This window comes from Gavia stellata, chromosome 3 (genome assembly GCF_030936135.1).
Source record: "Gavia stellata isolate bGavSte3 chromosome 3, bGavSte3.hap2, whole genome shotgun sequence".
Lineage (NCBI taxonomy): Eukaryota > Metazoa > Chordata > Aves > Gaviiformes > Gaviidae > Gavia > Gavia stellata.
The window spans coordinates 54,200,392-54,224,428 of NC_082596.1; the positions used below are offsets into that span (position 1 = coordinate 54,200,392).

Below are 24,037 nucleotides of genomic sequence, written 5' to 3' on the forward strand. Positions count from 1 at the left end.
GATGGAGTTAAACAAGACCAGAGTTTACTTTTACTTGAGTTTCAAAGACCTGGAAAGGCAGGAGAAAATACAGATACTTAGTTTATTATTTTGAGAAAGAGATTAGTGTTGGATGTCAGGGTGCAAAAATGAGGGCAGATGTAGAGGCATATAAATGTATGTAGAAAGCAGGATAAAAAGTCCAAAGCTACAGAAACATATTCAAAAGTTGCAGACAGCGAAGTGGCAGAGATTGTTTAGGTTCAGAAGAATGTACCTCGGTGTTTTAATGGTAAAGAATTTTCTAAAAGAAATCTTGGTTGTGTTTTTTTAAAAGGTGTGATATAATTGAAGAACAAAGACTTTAATGTGTATCCAACATTAAGAAATATTTGGTTGGTTTAATGTCTCAAAAGAGTGCAATTAAATATGGGACACCCTCTAGATCATGACTATTACTGTTGTAGTTGCGCAGTCTGAAGTAGAGCTGTTCGGTCTCGTTCCTCAGCCCTCAAGGTGATTATCCATTAGACAGTTCCTCCTCCTTAAAATTCCTGTTGCTTGCTAGAACATATTTTAAGCAGGTAAAAAACCAAACTACTCTAGTACAGACAGTTTTGGCTAAGTTGAGAAAGCAAATGAAGTTAAGTTCTGGAATTAAACTGTGTTCTGAGTTGATATGGGAAAAATATTTGGTCACTTCTCAGTAGTTTGTGGCAGAGTGAAGAGAAAGACTACTACTTTTTTTTTTCATTTCTCTGAATACTTCATGGTGTACTTAGTTATCATAACTGAATAACCTCCAATTCTTGTAGGCATTTGGCATAGCTACTGATGAAAACTTTGTTATCACCACAACAAACAGGAAGGAAATCACAGAAGACAACTTCAGTAAGTATCTTAGATAGCAAAATAAATACAGCTATTTCTTATATTGATTGTAAAGACTGCATGATGATTGTTTATTCTCTATGACATGCTATAATTAACTGGAAGGACAAATCCTGTAATAGTTTGCTAAGAATTGTTACAAAATTGACTTTCACAAACAAGTTTTTAACAACTTCTCGTTACTATGATGACAGTTATACAAGGTAATTTTTTACCTTCCATCACAAATTCTGTAAATGATAGGAAAAAATAGCTGTCATCTGAGGAAACTTGCATTATTAAGCTTGGAAATGTGAAAAGATTTTAAATTAAATGTTGTTGCTAAAAGGCTGAGTAGTCAATGCCTAAGAAAATACAGAGATTACCTGAGGCTAAACCTGTACTGGTTTTGAGAGCAGAAGTTGACTGGTGCGGTGAATGCTCTTCAGTATACTTTATATTTCATCTTCACTGCAGGTGAACTTGTTCAAGATGGAGTTACTTTATATCTGCTACAGTCAGTTGATCAAATGCTACTTTCAGCAACCAAGGAGCGAATTGACTTCCTGCCCCACTACGATACACTTGTTAAAAGTGGAATGTACGAGTACTATGCCAGTGAAGGGCAGAATCCTTTGCGTAAGTACTTGCCAAAATAATCTTGCATAAATGATGTTTATATGCATATAATATGGTTATGAGCAATTTAACTTTTAGTTACAGCTGGTGAAAAAATACAGTCTTAACTGTAAAAGAAAAATTAACTATGTTCTTTGTACAATTTTTTCTTTTAAAAATGATTCAAAATGGCCATGTAAGAATCCAGATTTACAGAGGTACCTCCTCAAATACTTCTTAAAGAAGTTCCAATATTTTGGAAGTAAAATTACTTCAGTCTTGATAATCTTGCAGATGTCATCCAGACAGGTCAGCATTTGTATTATCAGGTTTTTGTCTCCTGTACCGACCTTGTTTGAACTTGGTGACCAATTTTTGTATGAGCTGCTGTGGTGGTTTAACCCCAGCTGGCAATTAAGCACCACACAACCACTTGCTCACTCCCTGTCCCCCTCAATGGAATGGGGGAGAGGATCAGAGGAAAAAAAAAGTAAAACTCATGGGTTGAGGTGAAAACAGTTTTAATAAGACAGGAAAAAAAGGAAAAAAATAGTAACGATAAAAGAACATATAGAACAAGTGATACACAATGCACTTGCTCACCACCCACTGACCGATGCCCAGCCTGTTCCCGAGCAGCAGCCATGCCCCCACATTTTTGTTCAGCATGACATCATATGGTATAGAATATCCCTTTGGCCAGTTTGGGTCAGCTGTCCTGGCTGTGTCCCCTCCCAACTTCTTGTGCACCTGGTAGGGCAGCGTGAGAAACTGAAAAGTCCTTGACTTAGTTGTTGCCGAGCAGTGCTTACACTAAAACATCAGTGTGTTATCAGTATTATTCTCATCCTAAATCCAAAACACGTACTACACCAGTTTCTAGGAAGAAAATTAACTCCATCTTAGCCAAAACCAGGACAGCTACCGTAGAATTTTGTCTCCTGTATCATCTGTGGTTGTACAGGGCTTAACTTACCAACAAGAGCAAGTATTTCTTTAAAAAGATGCTGCTTTAGTTTTTATCTAACTGATATATTAAATATGTAACCAACATTTCGTATTGTTTTATTGAAAAAATTAATTTCTGTTTATGGCTTCTCTGAAAATTCTGTCTGTGGCTATGATTGCTTTTTAAGTATGTATATCTTAGGAACATCAGGCTCAAAATTGTACAGAAAAAATGCAAACATCAAGACTCAAGCATTATAGCATTCCCACAGTGATTTCAGTTTCAAAATGATCTCAATTATGTCTATAAAGAACAACTGCACCTTTAAGTACCATTCCCTGTTGCCCCCTCCCTCTTTCTGCACTTCATTTGTTCCCTGTCTGCCCAAAGACACTGTTTTGGTTCAGGTTTGGGGCCACTGTGCTCAAAGTGCACTAATAGTTTGGTCAGTGATAACTTACATCTCTGTGCACAGGAATCACTGTGTTAGACCACACAAAGCATTCTATCTAGATTTGTGCTCTGTTCCTACCAGCAGCCAGTATCAGATACCTGAGAAATACTAGGAGAACAGAAAGGCCATGCAGAGATGCAATGAAAGTGATTTGGGGACTTTTGAGTTCACGTCTATGGACTGCTCTTTTCCATGGACTTGTCCAGTTACTTTATGAACCACATAACATTTTTAGCATTCACAATATTTTGTGGTGTTGAACCCCCAGCTTAACTGCATGTGATGTGAAGTGTCATGTCTTTTTGTATACATTGAACTAGTTACCAGTTTTTTTCATCTGTTGACCCTACTTTGCATGCTGGGAGAGATCATAAAGCATTGCTGGCAGATTGGCTGACTTAATGAATCATGCTTTAAACTAACAAACTTGGGGGTTAGGATGCAAAGCTGTGACACCAGTGTATTCACAGGCACCAGGGTGGATGAGTGCACCTACTGGAGTAGTGAGGAATGCCCCCCAACCCTCTAAAAAGGTTTCACCAAAAAGGTGAGACAGTCAGCAGTCCAACTGAAGTGTCTCTATACCAATGCAGGCAGCATGGATAACAAACAGGAGGAACTAGAAGCCACTGTGCAGCTGGAAAGCTACAATCTGATCACTATCACTGAAACTTGGTGGGATGAATCGCGTGGTTGGGGCACTGCAATTGATGGCTATAAACTGTTCAGGAGGGACAGCAAGGAAGGAAAGGTGCAGGGGTTGCCCTCTGCATAAAAAAAATTGATTGCAGAGAACTGTCTTTGAAAAACAGCAGTGTACAGGTTGAGAGCTTATCAGTGAAAATTAGAGACCAAGCCAACAAAGGAAACCTCATGGTTCGTGTTTACTACAGGCTGCCTGATCAAGGGGAGGATGTCGATGAAGTGTTCTTACTTTGATTACAGGAAGCATCATGCTTGCAGGCCCTGATCTTGCTAGGGGACTTCAATCACCCTGGCATCTGCTGGAAAAGCAGCACAACAAGCTGCAAGCAGTCTAGAAGGCTCTTGGAGTGCATTGAAGAGAACTTCTTATATCTAGGTGATAGAAAGCCTAACCAGAGGACATGCATTAGTGGACCTGTTGCTCACCAACACAGAGGAACTTACTGGAAAGGTCAAGATTGGTGGTCGCCTGGGCTGTAGTGATTGTGCCCTGCCGAAATTCATGATCTTCAGGGACAAAGACTGGGTGAAAAGTATAGCCAGGACTCTAAACCTTAGGAAAGTGAACTTTCAGTTGTTTAAGTGACTGGTGGATGGGACATCCTGGGAAACTGCCCTCAGGGATAAAGGAGCAGAAGAGAGCTGGCAGCTATTTAAAGACTTTTTTCTTAGAGTACAGGAACCATTGATTCCAATGTGCAAGAAATCAGACAAGGAAGGCAGGAGACTAGCATGGCTGAGTAAGGACCTCCTCGTCAAACTGAAACACAAGAGGGAAATGCATAGGCAGTGGAAGCAGGGGCATGCATCATGGGAATAAAACAGGGATATTGCCCAGCAGTCTAGGGATGGGATCAGGAAAGCTAAGGTACAGCTGGAGCTAAATTTGGCAAGGGATGAAGGGATATGAAGAATAATAATAAAGGCTTCTATGGGTATGTTACAAAAGGAAGACAAAATAAATTGTACAACCTCCCCTCCCCCCAGCCCCCCCCCAAGTAAATGAAATGGGGGGGATCTAGTGACAACTGACATGGAGAAGACTGAAGTACTAAACAATTTTTTTGCCTCAGTTTTCACTGGAAATTGTTCTTCCCACATCTCTCGAGTCCCTGAATCTCAAGGCAGGGACTGGAGGAATGAAGTCCCACTCATCATAGGAAAAGATCAAGTTCAAGACAATCTGAGGAACCTGAATGTACAAGTCCATGGGACCCAATGAGATGCATCCCAGGGTCTAGAGGGACCTGGCAGATGTAGTTGCTAAGCTGCTCTCCATCATATTTGAAAAATCATGGTAGTCAGGCAAAGTCTCCAGTGGCTGGAAAAAGGGAAACATCACACCCATTTTTAAAAAGGAGGACTCTGGGAACTATGGACCACTCAGCCTCACCTCAGTGCCCAGTAAGATCATGCAACAAATACTCCTGGAAGCATATGGATGACAGGGAGGTGATTAGAGACAGCCAACATGGCTTCACCAAGGGCAAATCATGCCAGACTAATCCAGTGGCCTTCTACGACGGAGTGACTGTATTGGTGGATAAGGGAAGAACAACTGATGTCATCTATCTTGACTTCTGTAAGGCATCTGATAATGGTCCCACACAACATCCTTGTAGTTAATTGGAGAGAGATGGGTTTGATGGATGAACTATTTGATGGGTAAGGAATTGGCTGTATGGCTGCATCCGAAGACGTGCAGTCAATGGCACAATGTCCAAATGTAGGTCAGTAACAAGTGGTGTCCCTCAGGGATCGATATTGGGACCAGTACTGTTCAATATCTTTATTAATGACATAGCGGGATTGAGTGCACCCTCAGCAAGTTTGCAGATGACAGCAAGCTGAGTTAGTGCAGTTGTTACACACTGGAGGGAAGGGATGCCATCCAGAGGGGCCTTCACAGGCTTGAGAAGTGGGCCAGTGTGAAGCTCATGAAGTTCAACAAGGCCAAGTACAAGTTCCTGCACCTAGGTCTGAGCAATCCCCAGTATCAGTACAGACTGGGGGACAAATGGATTGAGAGCAGCCCTGCAGAGAAGGTTTTGGGGATACTCGTGAATCAAAAGTTGGATGTGAGCCGGCAATGTATGCTTGCAGCCCAGAAAGCCAACCGTATCCTGGGCTGCATCAAAAGAAGTCTGACCAGCAGGTCGAGGGGCACGATTCTGCCCCTCTACTCTGCTCTTGTGAGACCCTAGCTGGAGTACTGTGTTCAGCTCTGGGGCCCCCAGCACAAGACAGACATGGACCTGTTGGAGCAAGTTCAGAGGAGGGCCATGAAAATGATCAGAGGGCTGGAACACCTGTCGCATGAAGAAAGGCTGAGAGTTGGGGTTGTTCAGCCTGGAGAAGGCAAGGGCAAGGCTCCAGGGAGACCTTATTGCAGCCTTTCTATATATGAAGGGGCTTATAAGAAAGACGGAGAGAGTTTTTACTAGGGTCTGTAGTAACAGGACATGGGGTAATGGTTTTAAACTGAAAGAGGGTAGATTTAGAATGGACATAAGGAAGGAATTAATTACTATGAGGGTGGTGAGGACTGGAACAGGTTGCCCAGAGACGTTGTGGATGCCCCGACTCTGGAAGTGTTCAAGATCAGGTTGGATGGGGCAACCTCTAGTTGCTAGTTCCATCTAGTGGAAGATGTCCCTGCCCATGGCAGAGGGGTTGGAACTAGATGATCTTTGAAGGTCCCTTCTGACTGAAACCATTCTAGGATTTTATCATCTCTTGTTCACATTTTCTATGCCAATCGCGGATCTCAGGAGTTAATTTTTCCAGGCATGTACATTCTGGTCTACTTAATTAAGGCTTTTGTTTTTACTTTTTGAGGAAAACTAATAAACCTGAGGTACAGCAGTGCAAACTAGCCTGTTCCTTGTCTATGCATAGCTTCTTAAATTGAACTTGATACTTCTGTCTCTCTAGCTTAGCGCAGGACTTTTATAAAGGAAGGCTAATTACTATTTCATTTCCTTGTGACACTGAATTGATGGCTGAATCTGACATTGTTGAAAATGAAGGCCTATGTATGGTAATCATTACCTCCAGTAGCCATCCAAGAACTTTTCAGGGAAAGATTGGGGAGATCTTGGACATGTGTAAGTAATTGTGTATGGCATCTTAGAATAATTTAGGTCAGAAGGAATCTCTGGAGGTCATGTCATCTAAATCCCTTCTGAAAACAAAATTAATTAGATCAGGTGGCTGGATGAGTCTAGTTGAGTTTTGAATATCTCCAAAGAGTAGAAATTCTACAACCTGTTTCGGCAGCCTGTTGCAGTATTTGATTATAAAATACATACGTCTTTTTGTAATGAATTTTGCATGTTCCAACTTTTGTCTGTTGCTTCCTCTTCTATCACTGTACACCTCTAAGAAGATTCTGGCTTCATCTTTGTACCCTCCTAGCAATAAGACAGCAATAAGTTCTCCCTTATCCTTTTCTTCTTAAGTCTGAACAATTCCAGTTCCCTCAGCAGCCTCTCCTTGCATGTCCAGTGCTCAAGCCCTGTGATTGTCTGGCGGATTCCTTTGGACTCACTTCAGTATTCCAGTGTCTTCTTCAGAGATGCCTCTGGACCCAGTACTCAGAATGCAGTCTCACAAGGACTGGATAGAGGAAGAATCACTTCCCTTGACTGTCTGGTCGACACCTGGTCAGTGTCTATTCCTCCTGGGTAGCCCATCCCCTCTTCAACCTTATGCATACCTCCCATCAGCATTTGAACTTGGTCAGGAGTGTTATTTATCAATTCTGGCCTTCTGCCACACCTACTTGAGTGTCTGCACATTGGAGTGAACTACTTTTATTCTTTGAGGAGGTAGTCCTTGGGGATCAACCAGCTATTGTGAGTCATCCAGGGCAACTATTAAAAATGCTCACTAAGGGCAAGAACTTAATAACACAGGGACAAAGTACCAAAGGAGTGTAAAGTAAAAAAGAGAGAGCCACAAAGGTGTGGTGGATAGATTAGGGTGGGTTGTGTCTGTCAAACCTACATTTTTTTCCTCTTCATGTCAAGCTTTTTTCTTCCCTCTACTCTTCATGACAGTAAGATTGTTGATTGTATAGCAGTGTTGTCAAGAGTGGGGCTGTTCATTTGGAGAATATAACTGTATGAAGCTGGCAGATATCATGCTTCATCATTGTATTTGTGCCCCAGTGATAGATCTTCAAGCTGAACAATAGTAGTTACTTCTGCTGAAAATGAAATACTGTAAAATTATATCCCTAGCTCCTGTGTCACATTTCAGTGAAATGCACTGTGGCTTACTGGGAGGTGCATGTTATGGATGCTGAAGCCATGCTGAGGTAGTTGGTTAGCACCTTATCTTAGACTGCTCTGATCTCTAGCTGCTTGACTTCTTTGCTAATTTTACTTGTCAGATCTTCTTTTTAATTGGAAAATGTTTTATGTTGTTTCTTCTTCCACTCTCATCTTGGGTTCAAGGGACTCTGAAGTTATTTGTTGTTAAAAGCTGTGTTTTTCTGTATTTCATGGAGACTACAAGAGAAACAAGAACAAAAGCAGTAGAATGCGATACTTCTCTGTTGTGATTTTATCAGTGTCACTGATGATGCTGAACTGAGTAGTGAGGTGGACATAATCAGAAGGGAGAGCCAGCTTGCAAAGAGACCTGGGCAGGCTGAAAGAGTGGGCAAGCAAGAACTGTATGAAGTTTAATAAAGACAAGTGCAAAGTCTTGTACCGGGGATGACATAACCAAAGAGCCCAGTACAGGCTTGGGTCTGTATGTGTGGAGAGCAGCCTTGCTGAAAGGGACCTGGGGGTCCTGGTGAACAACAAGCTGAACATGAGTCAACAGACCACTGCTGCAGCAACAAAGGCAAATTGGGTCCTGGGCTGCATCCCCAGGGGCGTTACTGACAGATACGGAGATTAGATCATCCCACTTAGCACTGGTTAGGCCATGCCTGGAGTGCTGTGTCCAGTTCTGGTCCCCACAATTCAAAAAGACATGGACAGAGTGGAGAGGGTCTAAAGGAGGGCCACAAAGATGATCAAAGGGCTGGAGAACCTGCCTTGTGAGGGAAGACTGAAGGAGTTAAGTCTTTTCTCCCAGGACAAGACAAGGCTCAGGGGGGACCTTGTCACAGTATTCCATACTTCAAGGGCAGCTACCAAGAGGACGGAGGCTCTCTTCACAAGGAGCCACGTGGAGGAGACAAGGGGCAGTGGGTCCAAGTTGCACTGGGAGAGGTTTCATCTCAATATAAGAAAGAAATATCTTACAGTGAGAACAATCAATCACTGGAACAACCTCCCCAGGAACATGGTAGAGTCCCCATCACTGGAGGTTTTCAAGATGCGATTGGACAGGGTTCTAGATAATCTCATCTAGGTTCCCTTTTCCACGAAAGGCTGGGCCAGGTCCCTTCCAACCTGGATTGTTCTATGATTCTATGAATTATTGTTAGTTTACAGACACTAATGCTGGCTAATAGGGGAAAAAAGTGTGACAATAGCATTTTTAGGTAACTGCATATATTTCAGAAGTTACAGGTAGAAATATTGTTCTCGTGGCTAAATTCATGTTAACTGGAAGCATTTCCATTCTTTCAGTCACAGAATGTGACGAGATTCAAATGAGCACTTCTGGCAGTCAGACCATAGTACATTACTGAAACTGTAGAGCAGTTCAGCCTTGATTTGAAGGAGTGCACCTTTAGCAACCACATTGGATGACTTTAAAAAAAAATTAAAAAATAATTAAAAGAACAAGTTCTTGAGCATGAGGGTTATAAGTAGGAAATAATATCAAAACACATGCAGGACATCCACTGGGACAGAAAGATAATGAGCAAAAGAAAACTGTTAATTCTCTGTCATGTCAAGATGATGTGAGGTGTTGAGTGCGATGGTGTGGACACAGAACTTTCTGTTATTTGATGTTCAGCTGCAAAACCAAGGAATTTTGCTACTGTCCATTCATGGTTCCCTTTTAAATATATATGACATTGCTAGACGAGGGGTTAATACTATTTTGCTCACATTAGCACAACAAAACTTCTGGGACAAGATGATCATGAGAGCTGGAAATTGAGAACAAGGACCTATGCTGCAAGAATGGAGAGATGAAGGATAGAAAAATGGAGAAATCTAGTCCTCTGTCATATAGTTCTCTTTACTATAACCACCCTGTATTAGAACTGTTAAGCTTTGAAGAGGTATACGTAGTCTGTGGCTTCTTGTATTCATTTTACTGTAACTGTTTATCAAAACTCTCAATCCCTATTCCTCTACTTAAAAAAAAAAACAGTCTCATCTGAGAAGAAAAAGAGGATTTTAGAGTCGGAGTCAAGTATCATCCATTTAGCTTTACTTATGGTAGCATTTAAACAAACATGTTTGTGCGTTAAATGCAAAATGATGTATGGTCATCAAGTTCTACAACAGAACTTGAAAAGTTCCTTCTTCTGTTTTTATGGTGTCTTATGTCAACACAACAAATGTTTTAAACAAGTTTTCAGTGTAGAAATATATTACATTTTTAAAGAGTTTTGGTTTCAGTGTTGCTGTTTTGTAGTGGTTTTTTTCTAAAGCAAAAATCTAAGTTATTAAATCAAGAACTAAAATGAATGTATACTGAGGACTGTAACTCCTTGCCGTTGGAGAAATTCCCCAGTATGTGCATAACAATCCAACTCTCACTCTGTTTTCATGGCAATAAACTGCACTGCAAACAAACAGTTGATTTGTCAGAAGGAGCCATTATAACTCATAAAATCTTTATGAAGTCATTCAATATTGCACTTCCTATAAGCATTCACATAATTTGTAGCTACCACTCATCTCCCACAAAATGCTGAGCATTCCATTAGTGGGAAAAACTCTTTTTCCTTCTCTCAACAGGCTTCAGAATAATAATAAGAGATAAAAAAGGATAAAGCATGAGTATGTTCAGTTTTCCTTTAGTTCCTCACACACAATTTGTTCTCCTTTTCCCTCCTTTTCTTCATAAAAGAGGTTTTCCACTTCTCTTGCCTCATGTTATGATCATTTCCCTGTACATAACTCCAATGATAACCTCTTGTGTTATCCAGAGATTTTTGTATCAAGGTCAAATCTGCCATCCACGTGTAAAAATACTGCATTTTACAATGTGGTTTGAATGTAAAATACAGCAGCATCTTTGACAGATTTATGTGTGTTCCAGAAGTGTTGAAACAGGAAGAAAGAATATCCACGGGGGAGGAAAAGACTTTGAACATGCCTGTCAATCTCTGTGGGCCTAGATATCAAAGTATTTTGAACTTTTGTTTGGGTCCATCTGGCAGTATCATCAACGTACATTTGCTATTTTGTCTCCCTGCATACTAGCCTGAAGCATATTTATTCATGAATCAGAGAAGCGATTTAAATATGGGATCTCAGTGTTGTCTTTTTGAAGTCTATTGATTATTTTTTTTTTAGTAGTAAAGCAAACTTTACTACTACTAAGGGAAAGGTAAACTTTTTTCCTACGTTTTCCTCTGTCACGTTATTGCTAAAGCAGCTTGCTAGGGTGCTTTAAATCATCATTCTCTCTAAAGAGAGTGAAAAAGCTTCAGGCATTGGTAAGAAACTTTTCATATGCATGTAAATCAATTCTCGATCTTGTCTGTACAGTGCAACATGTGTCGCATGGAAAAGGAGGATTCCTTCTCTGAGTGTACTGCATGTGTTCACATTGCTACCACAAAAGCCTTTAAAATGGTCCAGAAGTTCTGGAGTAGTCGTAACTCTTCAAGCTATGGAAACTACAATTATCATGACTATAAACACAATAATGTTTAGATCCACTTCTGTAATGACATTACTGCTATATTTTTTTCTGATATGTTACTAATTCTCACGCTTTGAGACCTTAGTGAAGTAATTTATGAAATTCTGCAACATGCCAGTAATTAGTATTTGAAAAACAACTATACTAAGCTATCTGTCTACTTTTGTTTATTATGTACTGGAATTGACTGTTAAAGCAAATAGCAATTTTGAGTGTGTGTAAGTGTACTGCAGCTGATGCTCCTTATTTACAACATGTCTAAGGGCATGCCTGACCAGTTTCATGTGTTGATGAAGGGCCATTGTTCTTTGATACGCAATAGTAAGTATGGATCACATAACTGATGCTGAACTCCTGTTGCTAGTAGTAAAGAAAGTTGCGAAGAAACTGAGAACTGTTTTTATATTTCAAAATCAACTTGAGGGAAAATGCCAAATGCTTCAGTGATGTTATAAGATACTAATATTCAAGGGATTTATTTTGCATGTCTGAAGTGTATGGCCAGCGTAATTTGCACTGTAGCATTCTGAAGAACCTTGCAAATTGTAGGGAATGAAACTTCCTTATCAGAGAGACCGAATGGAAATATCTGTTCACTAGGGCTGATCAATTAGAGTGAATAAATCCAAACTTGATGTATTTTTTTCAGATTGATGCTTTTGTCCTAAATTAAATGCAATTTTCCACTAAAGTTAGGTTAATTCTAACTTTAATTAGGTAAGGACTCCAAGTCTTAATGTTTAGAAACAGCAAACTTGTGCAAGTAGTTCGGCTATTTCTGCTGTGTATTGCCATGTATCTGACAGAACTTTGGTTGTATTTACCATTCACTAAATTCTTCAACTGTTTTTATAATTTTCTTTGTGTTCTTCTTGTAAACAAGTAACTTTCTATTTTGGAAGTTGTGCAACATTTCCATTAAGTTTTTTTTCAATGAGTTCATTCTTTCCTTAATATTTTAACAAGTCAAAGCCATTTTTTTATGTACTTCGGACTTTCATATGAATCATACAAATTCATTCCTGATCATGGAAAAGAGCAAGTTTGTCTTGTGGTAAGGAGCCTGTTAGTTCATCACTGTTCCTAAGTACTTCCAATAATTGTGTTCTTACCATCAACAGAGATAAGAGTGATTCAGTGGTGAAATAAATCATAAAGTATGTGTACAAAAGCTTTTTTTTCTTTTTTTTTAAATCAAGATGTTACATAATCTTGATGGTTCTGACAGTGCTTAGCTCTTGTCTGTGTTATCCTAAGTGCTTAGAAGAAACTACTGTGAGTGTGTAACTGTTTTCTGAGTGCTGTCTTTTGAGAACAAGGTTTTAATAGGGTTATTTTTCTTCAATTTCTTTAGCATTTGCCCTTGCTGAGTTGATTGACAATTCTCTGTCAGCTACATCCCGAAATACTGGTATTCGGAGCATACAGATAAAATTGGTAAGACAGAAATATTCTTTTTTTTTTTTCAGGTGGAGTTTGCATTATCTTTTTTTTTTTCTCGCGCTCCTTTGTTTTGTTTTGTTTTGTTTTTTCCCCAAACAGTTATTTGATGACTCTCAAGGAAAACCAGCTGTTGCTGTGATCGATAATGGAAGAGGAATGACTTCTAAACAGCTTAATAACTGGGCTGTATATAGATTGTCAAAGTTTACAAGACAAGGTGACTTCGAGAGGTTAGAAAGTTTTAATCATTTTTACAACAATTAGCAAACTCTGCGAAGGATCACAGAATATAATTTTAAGGCATGTCTCTATACCAACACTTAGCTAAAACCTGTCATTCTATGATTACATATAAATAGACACATATTTTTTGTAGGTAGAATACAGAAACTTCGTAACTCAAAACTGCTCTTCTAATATTATGATACTGTGAGAACATTTTTTTATTCTCGTGGCCTTTTCTGAGTTGTCTTTGACTTGCCTATACACAATTAGGGGTATTCTATGTTCTGCAGAGGTTTTTTTATAGTGTGTTCATCTGTTACCTGAAAGCCTTGCAGCAGTGCATTAAGCAATGCATTCAATGTCTGTTATGCTACTGGAATAACAGATTCAGGGTTTTGGTTTAGGTTTTCTCTCTTTTTTTTTTTAATATCTTAATCATGTACAATGTGATGCAAAATTATACCTGAAGATATCCGTACTTTTTGAATGATGCTAGGCAAAATAAATGTTTTGCATTTAAAGAAGAATGTGGAGGTTTTGGGTGGGTTTTGCTACTTGTATGGATTCATTTTACAGTTTTGAATCTGTTCTCAAGAGATCTTGTACCTGCACAGTGAGACTTAACCCTAGTACAGAAAATTCCAGAGAAGCAGTTATGTATAGTTCTTGAGCTTTAGTCACTTCTTAAATACCTTAAGTCTAGGACAGTAAATGTGAGCATGAAGATCACAGTCTCAATCCTAACTTACTTGTCCTATAAGAAACGAGCGTAAAAAGTAATGGGGCAGTGGAAAGTGATAATGTAGCTGAGGAGGGGTTTTTTTTTTGCATTGGAAGCATCTCCAAATAGAGCAACTAATATATATCAAACAACTGGAGATAAGTGCATAAAAAGTGATTCTGGGTCATCTAGTCATTTGTAAAGAAATTCACTGCCTTTTGTAGGTGAATTCAGTAACAGTAGAAATGTATAATCTTTTTAAGCTACAGGTTTAAACTGTGGGTTGATACCATTCAATTGGGAGGATAGGTATAAATTATACCAGGATACCTATCTATACCTTGTTTTCATTTGGGACTGCTATGATTTAAAAACAGATGTTTGTCCTATTTGCTTAAACTAGGTAAGACTGTTCATTGATCAAAGCTGACTAAAAAGACATGGAATTTAATTACTGATGGCATATGTAGTCTCTCCAAGACTGTGTTTAATAGTTAGTTGGCATTATTTCCTATTTTAGACTCAAAAGTATTTCTATGAAAGGATGATGTCAGAAAGATCGGGCTTGTGTTGTAAGCCATTTTCATTTGCAGCAGCTTCACAGTTAATATCTTGCCATGGTCAAAGGGACAGCATTGAGGGATTTGCCTTTTACGTTCTACCATTATAGCTATGTATAATTGCTGTTACCGCAGTACCTATCACACAGACCTATTGACCATGTCCCCGTTGCAGAGTTAACAATGGAGAAAAATTTTCAGGGTAATAGTTTCTTTTTCTATCAGATTCTCCCTGCCAAATACTTTCCTCTCTTTCATCTGAACTTCAGTGTAAAAAAAATTGTACATAGATGGTAATAAGCAAAAGAGTCATTCAGATGAAAAAGTTGAACTTGTATGACTGAATAAGACTTGGTTTGCTAGAAGGGACAGAAATGTCTTATGAGTTAGGAAAAGAGTTACCCTATCATCATCCTTTTAAAAAGAATACATCAAGAATTTTAGGCACATACATTTTAATGTTGCAATTATAATAGGTCTGAAATGAAGGATTTTTGAACAAAGTGACTGCAGGAAGAATTTAATACAAACTGTTTAGATCAGAAGTTTCTTTTTTTTTAAATACTTTTGTCTTGAGAAAATTTATTAAAGGCACTTTTACTCTCAGTGATCATTCAGGATATGTACGCCCTTTGCCAGTGCCTCGTAGTTTAAATAGTGATATCTCGTATTTTGGAGTTGGAGGCAAACAAGCAGTGTTCTTCGTTGGACAGTCTGCTAGAGTAAGTAAATGTCAATCTTTAACTTTATTTTGAAATATTTTTACATAATTAGATTGTTATTATCCTAGCATTTAATCACAGCATTAAACTATTTCATTATGTTAATTTTAAATCTTGCTTTGATTTTTAAATACTGTTTCTTTAATAAAAACAGATGATAAGCAAACCTGCCAATTCTCAGGATGTTCATGAACTCGTCCTTTCTAAAGAGGATTTTGAAAAGAAGGAGAAAAACAAAGAAGCAATATATAGCGGATACATTAGAAACAGAAAGGTAAATAGCCTTAATACTTTATTTTTTTTTAATTGAAACCCTTTCCCAGGTTAACATTATTTTACTATGTAATATTCTTGTAATACTTATCTGGTCATATCTTTATCTTAAGAATCATTTGCACTCTGGAGTGTAAAAGGAAGTAATGGGAAACTTGAAGACACTAATCATAAGGCTTTATTTGTACCTGATTCCTTTCTTCTTTTTTCAGTTTAGCTTAAAGGACAGAAATGCCATATAGTTTGACATATCAGGTTAAGAAAAATATTTTGAAATACCTTTCTAAGAACAGTAATTATTTTGTTATGTATGAAACATAAAGAAAAACGTCCATTCTCTGAGGTAGTAAGGAATAAATTAGGGAAACTAACTGTGCTTATGTTAGAAGTATGTAGAAGAACTAACCTGCATATGGGAGAAAAGTCCAGCCAGATCAACAAAACCCAGTGATTTCACAAATCTGCACTAATTTTCTGAAATAAATGAACTATTTAGTTGAAAACTGAAATGAGCAGTCCTGATGGTTTTCATGAAGAACTAAAGCTTAAGCAAAAAACTGTAAAATAAGGAGAAAGACTGAAAAGAACTGTTCTTTGGACATTTTTGAGCAAGGAGATAAAGACAAAGATACAGCTAAGGGTGCTGATGGGAGCATAACTGGGTTCTGTGTATGACGACGTCATCAGACCTTAATTATAGCCTATATCTTGTGGGTCATATCAGAATTCTTTGCCTTTTGTATGGGTGAGAAAGGAACAGAAGGTGAATAAGGTTTTTATCATGCCAGTCTTGGGTCAGTGACTTGTGACAAAGAATGAATTGTCAGAAATGTACAAGTTTTAGTTTTAGTCCGTATTCAATAGAGACGAGAAGGTAGAGTCACAGAAACAGAAACTGAAAAATAAAAGCAAACAAAATCTGTTCTTTGTAGAGGGCTGAAATTCTTTCCTTCCCCATTTGATGTTAGAAAGGGAGGGTGAGGATAGAAAAGTAGAAAATAAGCTAATAGAAGTTAGTTGGAGGAAACTAGCAGAATGAGATGCATAGATACTACTAAAGAATTCAAGAAGGTGGTACAATCAACCGTTTGAAAAGTTGTGGTGATAATATAAAAAGAAAGCTAAGCCGACACAGTTAAAAAAAAATTTGAGTAAAGTTCTATTAGAGGTAAAAAATAACTTGTAAATATCCAAGAGGGGAGAGATGATGTGAAGCTGTCACGTGATAGAAGAATAACTCAGTAAGTGTGGAGATAAAGGATAGACAACTCAGGTATAAAGAGTTTTTACAAATCATTGAACTAGCCAGGCAGGTTTGTCATATTGATGTGAAATTACATGTGTGAATTTTTCTCTTGAATGTCTTGAAAAATGGTCTGCAATGCACATAGGTGAGCAAGAGAATACTATGGCAGAAATAGAAGTAATGGATTACTGCAGTGTGAGAAGAATAATTGAATCTTTGAGGCATTCAGTTGGTAAAGGAAGTTACTTTTGCAAAGAAATCAAGATGTAATTAATGTCAAAACCCAGACATTCTAGAACAATGCCAGAACACTGAAGAGAAGTGGCACTGATGGCACCCCAGCCGATCATCATCTGTTGATGGATGATAGGCACCTGTCTTTACAGCACTTACTTCCCTGGACCATTTAATATTGCCAACAAGTAAATACTACTTTTCTCGCTGAGATGGATGGTAGGAATGTAGAGGAAAGTGCCATGGTAGTTTGTCATCTGTAGTGGGAAGGCAACCAAAGAATTTGGGAACAGCATTTCAGAGGTACTTTAACTCTGTAAGTTGTACAGGGTAGCACTGGTTCAACATCTGCATGCAGCTTCTAGGTCATCGGTCAAATGATACAGAGGTGAGGACTCTGGCTTTTCTTTATTATCTGCGATCTCACCACTGTCATAGAAACAGCCCCTTGCTTCAGTGAAATCAGCAAGACTGTTTAAAAGAGGTTACGCTGTGGGCAGAAGAAAGCATTTAAAGAATTGCAGTCTTTTTTGATGAAAGTTCCCACAACTGGTTAAATTATCCTGTTGGTTAAGGAGAGCTTTTTGATTCCCTGGGGAAAGTAAGTCTTAACAGAACTCCCTTGACTAACATATTTCACTGTCTACAGTTAGCTAGGAGATTTGTCTTTTCACCGACTCAGTGATGTGTTTCCTTTTTACCTGTTTTCCTGCAAAATGAGGCATGAAGCTGCATTTACTACTGCATGGAAAAGGGTATCCTCTCAGTTGTACCAATTGTTTGCCGTTGCTATAAAGATCTCAATCTTTGTATTAAAAATAGCTTCTTTTCTGGATGCACCAAATGTAAAGGATTATCCCCTGGTCCAGCATGAAGTATGACATCAACCACTGTGTTTCTATGCAGCTTGGAGACTTCCTATCATAAGAGAAAAGTGCATCCATCCAGAAAAAGACAATCAGAACTTTCTGGAATTAGGAATTTCTGTTTCTGTGAGACTACTGGATATTTCAGCGGCAACTGAGGATTCACCATTTCTCTTTCACAGCAAAAGTGTGTTTCTTCCACTTTGGTTTCTGTTATAGAAAGCAGCCTATCCATTTAAAAGCAAATAATTTTCTTCTGGCTTGGTTTTCTTAAAAAAGGCTTGTGTCTTGTAAATGTCATAGTTCCATTCGATGGATGAGAACATGGATATCACACAGTGGCACATTAAACATGATTAAATTCGTTTCTAGACTGAACACTTCAAATGCTGTGATGAAAACGAGTTGAAAATGGACTGGATGAGGGACATCAGATTCTCAGTTTGTTGACTTTAATTTGGAAGCTTTTATTTTAAGCATTAATCCTTTGTGATACTTAGCATCATGTGTTCTGTATTATTTTCCTGTTCTGTTTTTTAATCCGTTTGAAAGCTGATGGGAGTTCAGAAATTCAGTTTACATTCCTGCTCTTATTATTTTACTCTTTTTGTAGGCATCTGACTCTACTCACATCACAAGTGATGATGAAAGATTTCTTCATAATCTAATATTAGAAGAAAAGAATAAAGAGAGTTTTACAGCAGTTGTCATTACAGGTGTACAACCAGATCATATGCAGTACTTGAAAAACTACTTTCATCTTTGGACAAGGCAGCTGGCGTAAGTCGGTGATTTAAAAGATTTGATTTAAAAGTGGACTACTAGCAATGTCAGATGATTATGAATTACTTGCTTTTTGTACTTAGTCATTGGCTTTATTCCTGCTAAGGCTGTTGATACATACTTTGTTGATGCCACAATTAGTCTTCCTAGCTAACTGATTTTACAGAAACTAGCACAACTGAATGGGGCCCCCCATCCAAACAAAGATGTTTACAAACATCCGTTTCAATGTGGCTTGATGATTGATACATAATTATCCAATCTAATTATTAATAACCTGTTCAATTTAATAGTTATTAATATAATAATTAGATATCTAATTATTAATAACTTGATAAGTTACTTTTCTCACAGCTGTGCTCCTAACCTTGATATCTAGCTTTGTATTTCCAGTTTGGTTTTTTGTGTTTGTTTTTAAAACAACAAATAAAAGCTGCTGCTTCATCCCAGTTTAAGGACTCGGTCTTTGAAGTTGGAAGAGTTAGCTAGCTTGCTGAAAAGTTGAAGTAAATGGGGTTAAGTTCCGCAGTTTTCTCAAACTTCATATCTGTATGAAAATAATTAATCTATCTGGAGTGCATTTTTTGGAGTTTCTTAAATGAGCACAAGTGCCATTGGAAAATAATGTTTCCAAATAGAAAAATTATTTCTAATATGCACATCACATCCATGACTGCTGCTGTATTCCAATGGGACGTCTTTCAGTTTTTTGTAAATAACTTAAGGATAGTGATTGTTCGTTAAACTCTTCTATTAAATGATCAATACAAAGCTGATACCAGAAACAATATGTGGGAAGCTTTTTGGCTCTAGTTCTTCTTACTCTCCAGAGTGCAGAACAAATTATAGTCATTTCATTAGTTTGCACTTTGATGTAAAGGATCTGTAGCCATGTAATAATCATTTTTTTTACTTATGTATTATTTTCCAATTTGTAATGTTTCTATTATTTTATCAAAAATTGATCCTAATGGGATTGTGCATGAAGGAGATGAGAATTGAAAGGAGTGAAAGAGTCACTCCCTTTAGTAAATCTTCTGTACCACATATACATGTTGTCATGGAGTTGACTTATAACAATGTAATGAAACAGTTATATTTTTATAAAAATACTAGTTCATTTAGATTTTTGAAAATTATAATATGCAATTTTTTAATTTCACTTTCTGATATTTATTTTTCATTTAAAATGTATTTCAGACATATCTATCACTATTATATCCATGGACCAAAAGGAAATGAAACTAATGCTGTAACAAAAGACATAAGCCCTTTCAATAACATCGACATTCAGGTAAGAGGTTTTTCTACTTATTAGTCAAAATTCTTCTTTGATGGCAACTTATTTCATGTTGTGCCTGTTTCTCTTTAATCATGCGTTTTGAACTACAGCAGCCTTTTAAGATATGTATATAATTTAATTTTTAAAAAGTAACACTATTTGTCATTGCATCATAGGAACTAATTCATTTTGCTAACAGTTAAGATAAATGTCACAAATACTATTCACTGTAAGTTTTTTGGTTTAAGGAAAATCAACTTGGTTTATTTTTTTCCAGATTTCAATGTTTGAAAAAGGAAAAGTACCAAAGATTGTCAATCTTAGGGAGATCAAAGATGACATGCAGACATTGTATATAAATACTGCAGCAGACAGTTTTGAGTTTAAGGCACATGTTGAAGGAGAAGGTATAGTGGAAGGCATCATCCGATATCATCCCTTCCTGTATGATAAAGAAACATACCCTGATGATCCATGTTTTCCATCAAGTGAGTGAAATGTTTTGCTGTTCATCAGTCCTATTATAGACAATCCTACTACTCTAAATGTTCTAATGAATAGAAACCAGAACAATTTAAATTGAAGTGTAAATTGTTACTAATTTGGGTTGTGGCAGAACAGAAAGGTTCACATCCTTTTGGATGAACAAATCCTGTGAACAAACTGACTGTTGTGGTAACTCATTCATGTAAACCTGATCTTTGACATAATGCCATCTGATTTCAAACTATAAACTCATATGGAATGCAGTCTGATTGAAACATTTCCACTTTCCTGACTGTTAGATCATTGCTCCGAGAAAGTAATGAAACACCAGCAGTTTGATTCAAGAGATTCTAACATCGGAATACCGCAGAGGACAGCATGTAGTCTAAGTCCTTAATTTAAAATTTGTTTTATCCAGTCTTGATGAGTTTTCAGGTGCTAGGGTTTTAAAATAATTTGTGTTGGTGAATTATTTTTTTTTGACAAAACAAATCATGAGTTTAATTGTGACAATATTTTATGATATTAGAAGAACATAATTTGTAACTAAGGGGGAAAAGTAGTATCTATTCAGATTTAAAATTTGCAAATTTGGTAGATTTGGTAATATTATTCAATTTCTGTAGAAAATTTTTCCTAAGCTTTCCTTAGTTTTTCTGCTTGGTATTTATTAAATAAGAAAAAAAAAACGCCTAATATCATATATACCTAGCTTGATATCATGTGTACTGCTACTGTCCCTAACTTGATAAGTATGGATAATCCTTAATTTAGAGTACTCTGTTTTTTGATATGAGTTTTTTAAAGAAATTTATTCATGGACACTGTCTTCTTTTTAATCAAGAATTAAATGATGATGATGATGATGACTGCTTTATAGTAGAAAAGGGTGCCAGAGGAAAAAGGCCTATTTTTGAATGTTTTTGGAATGGAAGATTAATACCATACACAACTGTGGAAGAGTAAGTGGTAACCTGTTTCTACAATGTAAACCAGTCTGTTTCTATAATGTAAACCTCTCTTTATAAAAAAGGGTTTTAATGTCTTTCTCCTTTTCTTTAAGTTTTGATTGGTGTGCTCCTCCAAAGAAGAGAGGATTGGCACCAATTGAATGCTACAACAGAATTTCTGGTGCGTTATTTACCAATGATAAATTCCAGGTCAGCACAAACAAACTCACTTTCATGGATCTGGAGCTGAAGCTAAAAGATAAGAATACTCTGTTCACAAGAATCTTCAATGGACAGGTGATCATTTTATTCTGTTAAGTATTTCTTCTTGGCAAAGTTTAATGAATATGATATAGAAACCTTTACTGACTGGTCATTTGTTCGTGTCACTGAATATTGCCCAGTTTCTGAAGAACCTGTACCTTGGGCACTTCTACAGGACTTTGTAGCAGACGCTTCTCTCGGGTTTAGTGAGTAGTAAAGCTGACTCTTCAAATCTGAAAAAATAAGAGTTAGTCTTTTTATTTTCTTAAACAATGACTTTATATAGATGTTATGTGACAGTTTTTGTGGAAAGACCCTCTTCATAGAGGAATATGGGTGCTGGGGGACACACTTTCTCTGGCTTGAAGTGTAGCTTTCCTAGAATTTTGTAGAGTTTCCAAGTTGAAGAATCCTTTTTTTGAGTACAGTATCGCTGTACTCTTATAATTGTTCATACTTCTGAAGTTGTCAGATTTAAATTTTGTAATACATTAGTAATATGTATTTCTTTTTTAATCTCTTTATAGGAGCAGCGAATGAAAATTGACAGAGAATTTGCTTTGTGGCTCAAAGACTGTCATGAAAAATACGACAAACAGATAAAATTCACAGTCTTCAAAGGAATAACTACACGTACTGATTTACCATCCAAAAGAATGCAGAGCCCTTGGACAATGTATGCTGCAATAGAGTGGGATGGGAAAACATACAAAACTGGACAGCTGGTAAGTTAGTTGCTCACTGATGTTGGGGTTTTGTTGGTTTGTTTTGTAATAGAGCATTTGAACCCTATAAAAGGCAAATAATGTACATTTGATGCAGAAGGGCTGGAGCACCTCTCCTATGAAGACAGGCTGAGACAGTTGGGGTTGTTCAGCCTGGAGAAGAGAAGGCTCCGGGGAGACCTTATAGCAGCCTTCCAGTACCTGAAGGGGGCCTACAAGAAAGTTGGAGAGGGACTTTTTACAAGGGCATGTAGTGATAGGACAAGGGGTAGTGGCTTTAAGCTGAAAGAGGGTAGATTTAGATTAGATAGTAGGAAGAAATTCTTCACCATGAGGGTGATGAGGCACTGGAACAGCATGCCCAGAGAAGTTGTAGGATGCCCCAACCCTTGAAGTGTTGAAGGCCAGGTTGGATGACACTTTGAGCAACCTGATCTAGTGGAAGGTGTCCTTGCCCATGGCAGGGGGGTTGGAACTAGATAATAATTAAGGTTCCTTCCAACCTAAACCATTCTATGAAGTAGTGTATTGACATTAATTGTTTTCTTCTCTTTACAGGTCAAAACTGTTAAGACTCTTCCAATATTCTATGGAAGTATTGAGAAATTTTTTTTGTATGGAGACCATGATGGGGATGTATTTGCCACTGGAGGAGAGGTTCAAATTGCTTTGGTAAGGCAAATGTAAAAAGGATTCACACACCTAATATGCCTATGGAATCTCTAAATATAATCCTGGGTCAGACTTATTTAAATGACTTTTAAATAGCTGTTGAAAATTACGGGGTTTTTTGAGATTCAGCAATCCAGAAATAATCAGTTACTGCATAGTTACATTAGTTTTAATGCAAGTATATTAAAATTTTTATTCATGATCAATGATCTGATTTATTTAAATTTGCATATGAAATAGAGTATCACAGTTGGCATCAATAGTATGTTGTGCATCCATTCTTAACCCTTGTGATTTCAGCAAATTTTAGAACAGTGTCTTGTGGAGTCACCAGGTAGTATTTGTTAGCATATTGCATTATTTCGAAGTCCACTTACCTAGATAGAGAGATGTTTCTTCTCTGACATATTATACTCTGGCTGCTTTATAACTGCATGCAATTTTTTTCAGGAACCTCAGGCATTGTATGCTGAAATGAAAACTATTCCAATCTCAAAACTTGACAGGACAGTGTCTGACAAAGCTGTTAAAAAATACATAGAGGATGAAATGGCAAGGTAAGCTCTACATTGTCATTATTTACTTGTGGAGTTCCTAATAACAGTTTTAGTATTTCTTCAGGAACAAAAAAGAAGTTCAGTTTTATTCCCAAATGGGAAAGCAGTTGGCTGTTTCAGCAGAAACAAAAAAACCTAGAACTCTAAACTAATAGGAAATAGTTCTGGGGTTTTTTTTTTTTCCAAAAAATATCTTTGGTAGAATATACATGAAGCTAAATTACCGTGTTTTTTAACTCACAGAAAAGCTGTTCATTCTTTCTTTTTCACTAGACTTCCTGACAAATTATCAGTAACATGGCCTGAAGGAGATGAGTTATTACCAAATGAAACAAGATTTGCTGGTACACCAATAGGTATATTTTTTTCTTCCAAATACTAGAAAGTAAAATGTCGATTTAAAATTATATTATACGCTCATTTTAAAAAAACAAGCATACAGAAATCTCCAATCACTTACAATAAACAGCGTATTTGAAAAGTCTGACATTTTTTCCTTTTAAATACAGGAGCATTAAGAATAGAAATTTTGAATAAAAAAGGAGAAGCAATGCAAAAACTTCCAGGTACAAGCCACGGAGGTTCAAAGAAACTTCTTGTTGAACTCAAGGTTATTTTACATTGTAAGTATTTCAATATATTTAATTGAGTCTTTA

General features: G+C 37.3%; 1 protein-coding gene across 1 annotated transcript in view; it reads left to right on the top strand.

Moving 5' to 3' along the window:
* SMCHD1 (structural maintenance of chromosomes flexible hinge domain containing 1) overlaps positions 1-24,037 on the top strand; it is an 89,142-nt gene that overhangs the window by 10,891 nt on the left and 54,214 nt on the right. The window contains exons 2-17 of the mRNA XM_059815630.1: positions 795-870; positions 1,327-1,488; positions 12,727-12,809; positions 12,915-13,045; positions 14,929-15,043; positions 15,198-15,317; positions 18,276-18,442; positions 19,646-19,739; positions 20,005-20,215; positions 21,058-21,175; positions 21,277-21,460; positions 21,955-22,152; positions 22,711-22,824; positions 23,275-23,381; positions 23,655-23,737; positions 23,891-24,004. Coding sequence (XP_059671613.1) covers positions 795-870; positions 1,327-1,488; positions 12,727-12,809; positions 12,915-13,045; positions 14,929-15,043; positions 15,198-15,317; positions 18,276-18,442; positions 19,646-19,739; positions 20,005-20,215; positions 21,058-21,175; positions 21,277-21,460; positions 21,955-22,152; positions 22,711-22,824; positions 23,275-23,381; positions 23,655-23,737; positions 23,891-24,004 — 2,077 coding nt within the window. The remainder of the gene's footprint in view (positions 1-794; positions 871-1,326; positions 1,489-12,726; positions 12,810-12,914; positions 13,046-14,928; positions 15,044-15,197; positions 15,318-18,275; positions 18,443-19,645; positions 19,740-20,004; positions 20,216-21,057; positions 21,176-21,276; positions 21,461-21,954; positions 22,153-22,710; positions 22,825-23,274; positions 23,382-23,654; positions 23,738-23,890; positions 24,005-24,037) is intronic.